This window comes from Acanthopagrus latus, chromosome 17, assembly GCF_904848185.1.
Source record: "Acanthopagrus latus isolate v.2019 chromosome 17, fAcaLat1.1, whole genome shotgun sequence".
NCBI classification, from domain to species: Eukaryota; Metazoa; Chordata; class Actinopteri; order Spariformes; family Sparidae; genus Acanthopagrus; species Acanthopagrus latus.
In genome coordinates, this window is record NC_051055.1 from 29,656,604 (window position 1) to 29,665,805 (window position 9,202).

Consider the following 9,202-nt stretch of genomic DNA (forward strand, 5'->3'; position numbering starts at 1 on the left):
AACGAAGAACAAATTGATGTTTCAAAAGCTGGACAAATAAAACTATGGAGAAGGTGACGTGTTCGACGTGACAGATGACCAGACGCCATCTTGCACAGTCGGTCTTATTAACTAATTTTACAAAACAAAACTGTTATAGCGGCGTCACTGAGAGGCGGCAGTCCTGTGAGTCGACCATGTGACAGAGTGTGTTCATCATTACGTTGTTTGTGCCGTGAAAACAAACCACAGAGTTGTAGACTGCCGACCTTTGACCCCTGACCTGCAGACTGACCTCCCCATCAACCAGGATCAGTTTCACATTGAACTCACACTGATGTTCAGTCTGATTACTCTGAGCTCTCCTTCTTTCATAACCTCAGAGTCTGACATTTTCTGCTCATATTAACCCTCTTCATGGAAATGTTGACAGAACAATCTCACTTCAGGGTCCATTTAGAAGCTCCTCACATGATTCCATCAACTGAACAAACTCTGCAGGCGAACACCGTCTGATTTGGTTAAAAACTTCAGAACAGCTGCGGTGTTAAATGAACTTGGAGGTGAGATAGTTTGTCCCTACGTACACACTCGCAGAGACCTCAGGACCAGGTAGACATAGACCAGCACGTCAGGAGCAGTTTGGGGTTCAGTTTCTTGCCCAAGGGCACTTCGTCATGCAGACAAAGGGGGATCAAACCAGCAACCTTCCAATAACAAGTTCCAAGTCGCTGTTGGGATCAGCTCATGTGAAGCTAAAAATATAAATTAATCAGTCCAAATGTTGGGATTTAAATCAGTAGTAGATTTAAATCATCGATCAATCAAGTTAGCACACAAATACAAAACACATGCATGCAGAATACACACACACACACACACACACACACACACACACACACACACACACACACACACACACACACACACACAGTGTCCTGGTATCTGTTAGCTCAGCTGCTGAGTGTGAACAGAGTGTGTAGCCGTGACCAGACAGTTAGCGTCCAGTCTGGATTAGTCTGTCGCTGCAGGATTAACCTTCTCTCTCTCTCTCTGTCTCTCTCTCTCTCACACACACACACACACACGATAATGAAAAACACACACATGAAGACTCAGACGTCTTCATATCTTCACTTTTAAACACAGACACAGTTTTTGTTTTACAGCTCAGATTCAGACGCTCCCTCAGTCACAGTGTCTTTCATGTCGGACTGTAAAAGTTGTGAGGCCGCAGAGCCGCTGCTGCATGTCAGTGTGTAAATTTGCACTTTTTACACAACAACTTTCTTTTACACGATTTGTGGTCACTTGTTGGTGTGTTGGAGCTTGTAAGCGGATCCGTTTACACTTGTTCTGTATGAGCGGAAACATGTTGTGTGTGTGTGTGTGTGTGTGTGTGTGTGTGTGTGTAGCAGCAGCGGGTTTTATTCTTGTCTTTTCTGAGGTTAAGTGGTTATTTGGAGTTATTTGGCCCGGGTCGGGTGTGGAGGGGACGGGTCGGAAGACAAAGTGCCTGTGGGCGGAAAAACACAGTTGGTTTAATGAGCCGCCTCACTTAGCGTCTATTAAACTGTCTGTTAAACTGTGACACCTAAAACAGCTGAAACATAAAGTTCATCCGCTGATGTTTAATCGTCCTCCACGTTGGTTTTTCCACTTTCCATCCTGTGTGAGCCGTCTGAGAAACAAAGGACAAAGTGTGCATACTGTGCACACTTCAGATGAGAGCTTATAGTTTATCACACAGACTAGAAGACTTTTGATTCTTGTCATTAAGAAAGTTACTAAATTGTTTTCCTGTGTGGACGAAGACGATCGACTGACCGACTTCACTCTGAGCGCATCGGAACGGTCAGCTTCATTGATGTCTTCATTGATCCTTGGAACAAACTGAATATCTTTTTGTTGAACTCTTGATTATTTATTATTTGAACTGCAGAAAGTAACCAAGATAAAGTCGAGTGGTTGTTGAAAATCACCCCCATCTTTGTAAAGAATTAGAAAATGAAGTGACGGGTTGTCAGGAAACAAGAACAAATGTTGATCTTTACAAATTCTTTCTCAACTTCTTCCTTTTGAAATGTGTTTGATTTGAACTCGGACCGTTTGTCTCATCCTCATTAAAACCAGTCATATTGATTCATCATTGATGCAAAATCAATTCCAGCTTGAGTTTGGTCTCTTGACAAATCAAACATTCATAACTCGTGTCCGCCTTGAGCAGCAGCGACAAAAACGTCAAAACGTTGACGTAAAATTAAAGTTTCAGCCCTTTTCAGTGAGTTGTAGACTGGAGGACTGTGTGTGGCACCAGTCTGCCTGCCACACACACACACACGCACACACACACACACACACACACACACACACACACACGACTGGAGTCTCTGTAGACGATGAGCCGTCTGATTACAGCTCCTCTCTGGAGTCACACACACACTTCTACTGAGCAGTCTGTGGTCTCCACGTACATGCAAACACAGATACATCAGCACACGTGCAGACACTTCTAGAGGCTGAGCTACTGTCTCCACACACACACACACACACACACACGCACACACACACACACACACACACACACATACACACTGAGATACCAGGCTGCAGTCTCCAGTCTCTCTTCGTTCTCATGGAGATAAGAAGTGCGTCTCATTGTTGGGAGACAACAGTCCCGTTATCATCTTATCAGAGAGCCCGTCCAATCTGGAGGAGGCGGGGCTGCAGAGTGTGTGTGTGTGTGTGTGTGTGTGTGTTTGACAGTGGTGGTGGGGGGGTGGACTTTGGTTAAGTGGGGGTCCTTTGTCATGCAACAGGTGCTGTTGTCACTCAATTTGTCCTGATGCTAAAGACGTGTAAGCGCCGCGGTGTGTTTGCATCAGTGTGTTCGAGAACAAAACACAGCCGCCTGTTCAAACGGCAGTTAATCCTCAATTCTCGCTCCTCATGAAGCGACTCTCAGCGTGACGACCCATCTGCAGTCCTACTTTGTAAAGACAACATGAGGCTCATTAACACTCCGACCAGACCGTCCACATGAAGAACTTCATGTCATACGTTTGAGCAAACCACAGACATGTTGAGACTTCACACTTTATGTTGTGACATCACTAAGATATCAGGTGGTTACACACTCAGAATTCCACACGTTCTTTACTCAAGTAGAAGTTCAGTAATTTGTAGAAGTACTGATTGTTTCCTCCAGTCCAGTAACAGAGTTCAGGCTCTGACATGGACTCAGAGTATCAGAGTAAAAAGTCTCCCTCTGAAGGACATTTGTGCTCAAAGCTAACTGAAGCTCACGTCATATTAATAGAATTCAAAGACTGTTGAGTGGCTGAGATTGATGAGATTGTTGAGTCTCATTCCCAGGACGTCAAATAGACACATGTTGGGTTGGTAAAGCGTCCCGAGCAGCAACAAAGAGAGAAAATCAGAAACTCTCTGCAGATACGAGACACTAACACGCCTTTTCTCCACAGTCCAGCCTCCCTCTCTGTCTGTTTACGGCTTCTTACGTCTTTTACGTCTTTGTCTCGTCTCGTTGCGTCTGATTGGTCCACATCAGTCTGACGCCAAATAACAAGAAGCCATAATTCACCTGAAATGCATCAAACTAAAGTAACGAGGCTGTTCTGAAGCTGTGAGGAGGAGAAAGTTCAGATGTTAACGATCTCTTCTTTCTCTTTTCTCTTTCAGACAAGAAGGACGTGTCCAAGGAGCCGACAGAGATTTCTCTGAAAGAAGAGGCAGGAGGTGCAGAGGAGCCCGTCAAGGAGGCGAAAAAGGAGAAGAAGGAGTCGTCTAAAGAGAAGAAGGAGTCGAAGAAGGAGTCGAGCAAAGAGCCCAAGGAGGAGGGGAAGAAGGAGTCCAAGAAGGAATCGTCGTCCTCCACCTCCTCCTCCTCCAAGGAGAAGAAGGAGTCGTCGAAGGAGAAGAAGGAGAAGGACAAAGACAAGGAAGGGAAGGAGTCAGGAGACAAGAAAGTGTCCAAGAAGTCGTCTGTAAAAGTGAAAGAGAAGAAGAAGGAGCCGGAGGCTGGAGAGGGCTGACACACACACACACACACACACACACACATAAACAGCACACAAGATACATGTCCAAACATCATGCATACACTGTATACACACCGCATAAACACACATATATGTATATACAGCATCCATGTGAACATATACAGGCGACACACATGCGCTCACATGTGCAGTCTAAATATATATTTACATGTAAATATGCTCATTCGAGGCCATAGATCTCAGTAGCAAAGCAATTTCCGCCCAGACGCATATTTACATCGCCGAGTACAGTTGGTCCACACTCACACACACACACACACACACACACACACACTCTGCAGCTGAACCACATCCAGTAGTGTGTGTGTGTGTGTGTGTGTGTGCCGTGGTGAGGTCTGAGCCCGCTGAGAGCGACGAGGAAGGCGAAATCCTCCTCCTCGTCTTCAGACATTTCGCTGACTCTCTCCTTCCTCCTCCTCCTCTTCCTCCCCGTCTTCTCCGTCTAGCCTCAGCAGCAGTCGAACCCACAGCCCTGCTTCTCCCTAATCCCAGTCAGGCCCCAAACCACCCACCCGCCCACGCACACTTCTTCTGGATGTGACGTCGGACCCGCCCTCTCGCCCCCTCGCGTGGCACCGGGCCTCGCCGGAGCCTCCCCCGCCTCTCCGCTAAGAATAAATCGCCCGCCCGTGTCCAGCAGGCCTCGCTGCTTCCGGGTAAATCGAGGCCACATCCTACCGCCGCCGCCGCCTCTGTCACCACCGCCACCAGCACCCCCTCTGACCTCTTCCACTCAGTTTAGTTTTTTAAATCTGTGACAGTCAAGGACGTGCGGCTGCTGACGGACGCCTCGTCGCAGCGCTGTGGGGTCGAACCTGAGACTGTTTTTGTACGGCGGAAACCAACAGGGCGTTTCTGGAAAAGGCAGAGTGGCAACCAGCCGCGGGGAGACGAGCCTGCAGCGCCGGCCCGACACCCGAGGCTGCTCCTGCTCATCTTCACCAACCATGTTACAGACACTCCAGCGCTCTGTGTCGGATATTTAACCAGCTCCAGACCGGACGGTTCGGTACGTCACCAAGAGATGAGCGGTACTCGTTCCAGAGGAAGGAGCAGCAGATACAAATATGTGTGTTAGCGACTAAATGATGTTGAAGGGTTCAGTTTCCTCACATTACAACAAAGAAACATGTTTCCTTACTTCAGCGGTGTCTGGCCATGCAGATATTTTCTGTTCTGAAGAGATAACAATTATTGAAAACTGCCAAGTGCTAAACGTTGACACAAAATGTCCGGCCAGGTTTCTAGTGACACTTAAATCAGCTTTTTACTGACTTAAATCTGAATCTGTAGACTGTATTTACAGCTCTTTAATGCTGGAGTGTCTCTTCCTCACCCTCATTCATCGTCACCTTTCACCCTCGACCCTTTCTCGTCTCCTCGTTACACTCCAGTCGCTCCATAGAAAACGTCCTCAGCATCATCATCCGGCAGCACTGCGACTCGCTGTGTTCACACACACACAGACTGCACTCGTTAGCGTTAAGGCTACGTGATGTCACACACAGCTCGCCTCGGTGAACGTTCAGAAGAGATTTTCAGAGACCGATATCACAAAACAACCGGCTGATCGAACCAAAACTATCTGCATGGTTGGACACCAGTCGAGGGAAGTGAGAGTTGGTTGATGAAGCGTCTTCATAGAGACATCTTGGTGTCAGGTTTAAAGGGTTGTTACACAGATTTACAGACTAGTTTATATGCAGAATATGATAAAAAAAAACTTAATGTTGATCTGGGAGTCTGTGTGGAGCCACTTCATTATATAAAGAAACATAAAAGCCATTTGAGGAGTTTTCTTTCAAGACGACGTCCTCGTTTCACAGACTGGACGCTGTCGGTGTTTGAGATGCTTTTGTTTTTTTCTCTTTTTTCATTGTATAAATTTAAAGCTTTGGACAAACACACTCCCACCTCCAGTAATTTTAGGGGCTTTGAGCCATACCTCCGCCAGACGGGAAGCTTAAAGTCTTCAGCCATAGATGCTGTGCCAGCCGAAACGACAATCCCAGCAGCTCCGTGCACGTCTGCACCGCGTCTGTACGTTCAGCGTCAGGCCTTCTGTCCACTGGGAGACTTGAGATCTACCACGATGGCTTTATGTTTTCTTTTTTTTCCTTAGTTTTAAAGTTTTTGGAGATTTAAGCACAGATTGTAAAGAAACTTGAAAAGGCGTCAGCTCTTCCTTGCCAAGGAGGATAGTTAGAAGAGTCTGTGATGTTCCTACAGAGGTTCCCATTGGACACGAGGTTCTAACGTTACATGTTACTGTTTCAGAAAACCTTCAATGTTTGTAACACAGAGTAGATTTTGCACTGTTGTATTATTAGCTGTTCAGATGTACCAGACTCCTGATGCGAGTCTGCTTTTATAGACACAGTTCATTCCGGAAGAAGATCCCCAACCGAGGAGAATGAAATGAACCTTATTTATGAAATATTTAGTAATAAAAGTAATCTACTGTAAGTAATCGACGGTGTCCTTAAGTGCTTCATTGAAAGTTATTTGATATAAATGAACCTTTGAACAGTTTTTCTTCCCTCAGAGTTCGATGTTGGATCTTCTTTCTTCTTTAGCGACCCTGAAGCTGTAAGTAAAATCATAATCGTGACACATTTAATGCTCCGATGGTAAATCACAGCTACTCTGTCGCTATTTACCTCCCTGAGAGTTTGTCATCTCAGTTTCGCTGTTATCAGAGGAGCTGTGGACCGCTGGGAGATGGAGGTCCAGACCCAGAATGAGAACCAGAAGTGGAACCGGGCTCATCAGCCTGCGTCATGACGGAGGTGAAGAGACCGAAAAGCACTTCAACCGAGGAGAAGAAAGAGAAAAACAGACGGTGGCGACAGCTTGCTAAGACAAACGCTGCTGACAGACAGATGGAAGTGATTTTAGCTCGGCTGCTAAGTTTTACGTCTCATGTTCTTGATGTTTGGCTGCCAAATCACATGAATGTTTTCCTACGTAATGTTTCTTTAAGGTTGATAATGCCTGTATTGTTCATGTGTTTGATGGAGCCACCAGGCTCAGAGATTGAGATGAAGAAATCTTCACATTTAAGAAGTAGAAATCAGCAACGGTTTGGCATTTTTGCTCTGAAATGATTAACGATGAATCAATTGTTAAAATAATCATCGGTGCAGCTGTTAGCGTACGTAGCTGATGCGCCATGTTGAGGGTTTAGCAGTACGTCTACGATGCGTGTTGCCCTTCAGCCATGACTGCAGCGTGTGACTGTATAAAAACCTTTGAGTTGCAGCATGTTTCCTTCTCAGGAAAGTCAGAATGTCCCTCAAACGCAGCACAACTCTTACATTTCCCCTCAGAGAGTCGCACAACAAGTGCAGAAGTGAGCCGAACACCTGTCGAGTTGATGAACAGAACTCAGTCTGACGGCTTTTGAAGCGATTGTTTTTGTTAATTTTTTTCTCTTCTCGTTTGGGCTCGGGCCGGCCGGCCGGTCGGTCAGCTGCAGATTGGGTAACGGCGCTAAAGTCGAACCGCCGCTGTTTAATTTGGCAGCCGCTCTCGGTGTGTGTTCACGAAGGAGCTCGGCAGATTCAGTTACGCTCCCACAAAAACACTCTCCATGTCTCTGTTTGTCTTTCTCAATCACTCACATATTTTGGTTTCACTCCCTCAGCTCGTATCTGTTTTTATCCGCGTCACATCAAACCTTTCCTCTGTTTCTCTTCAGGTATTTGTCCCCCTCGGTCTTTTCTTTCCTTTCATCTCCAGATTTTGAAATTTCACATCACTCACCGTGTCGCTCTTTGACACCTCCCTCCCAAAAAACAAATCGACTTTTCTCTCCATCTCTTTGGTCACGTTGCTCTTTCTCCTCCCTTTTTTTTTTAGCCTTTAAATATTTTCTCTTTCTGTTTTTGTCTCTTGTTTGTTTCCTCTCCGTCACTCGTTCCATCTTAGTTTATCCTTTTTTGTCTCGTTGTACCATAATTCAGTTCAACCACTGTCAACCCTCACAAAGGTATCCGCCTCTCTTCGTTGTTTTCTTTTATATTTCAAAGGTCCAATTTGTAAAAATGAAGATTGTTGAGGCTCGTTCCTAAAAAATTAGACCTGGAACTTTTTCTTCCAGAACTAAAGACCCAGAGAAACTTACTTGTCATCGATCATCGAACTGGGATGAAGATCCAGAGTCAGAACATTTTGCAGCTTCCTGGTCTCATCGTGTTGCTCACTCATCTGCATCCAGCTACTTTTCACAAAAAGTCCAGCGCTGCTCGCCACTTCTGGAAACTCCTGAAAACCAACAAAAGAAAATCATTAACGAGTTAAAATGAAGGAGGATTCTGCAACTGCTCAGCTTATTTCTTGTTTAAAGTGTCTTTAGAAACACAGTAGTGTGAGTTCATAATATAAGAAAGTTTCCAAACAAACCGACACGTTAGTCCAGGTTGAAATCACGAAGCAGATGTGACGTTCGTCCAGTCGTCAGAGTGTTTCTAAAGCATCATTTTGCACTTTTTAGAGATGTCCGACTGCTTTGTTTCCTTTGTGCACCATCGTGCTGCTGTCAGGCTCCTCGTGATGAAATAAAGGATATATAAGGTGCTTTTAAAATGGAAACAAGAGTAGAAATGTGTCTGACTTCTTCAGGATGCTCACCGCAGCGCAGCCACATCCAGAGCACATCAGGGTTTATTCCTCCTCTGTCCTGCTGTTTCTTCTCTTTCTGTCTTTCTTTCTCTCGTCCATCTTTTCCCTTTCAGAGCTTCACTTTCTCTCCCTCCCCTTTTTTTTTTTCCTCTGGTTTGTGTCTTTGTGTATTTTAGCGACTCTAAACACTTCTCCAGATTCCCTCATTCTCGCCTCGGTCCAGTAAACCAGCTCTGATGTGAGGAACCGCCGAACATGGCTGCACACACCCAGCCGTTAAAAACATCAAACAACAATACTCCAACAATCAAAGTGTAAGCGGGCCGCAGCCGCTCGGACGGAGCGTAATAAAAGTGGAGTTTGGATTCAGCCGGCTCAGTGCGGCTTTTATTTCGGAGCTTATTTCAGTCTCTCTGGGGTTTAAGGCGTAAACAAACTGGATTAGATAATTGCCGCATCATTTTACTCCTGCTGCAGATTTTGAAGCGTCAGCAGCGTTTCACCTCCGCCACGGGGGA

The 9,202-nt window shown here is 45.7% G+C and overlaps 1 protein-coding gene across 6 annotated transcripts in view; it reads left to right on the plus strand.

Annotated features, from left to right (window-relative positions):
* Nucleotides 1–9,202, plus strand: part of bbs9 (Bardet-Biedl syndrome 9) — a 170,361-nt gene that overhangs the window by 148,947 nt on the left and 12,212 nt on the right. For 3 of the 6 annotated variants that reach the window (XM_037074039.1, XM_037074040.1, XM_037074038.1), the window contains exon 22: nt 3,682–4,061. In XM_037074039.1, the coding sequence (XP_036929934.1) occupies nt 3,682–4,034 (353 nt within the window). In that variant the 3' untranslated portion in view covers nt 4,035–4,061. Of the gene's footprint in view, nt 1–3,681; nt 6,533–9,202 lie in introns of those variants that run through there. The other 3 variants (XM_037074037.1, XM_037074036.1, XM_037074042.1) reach the window with 3 other exon arrangements.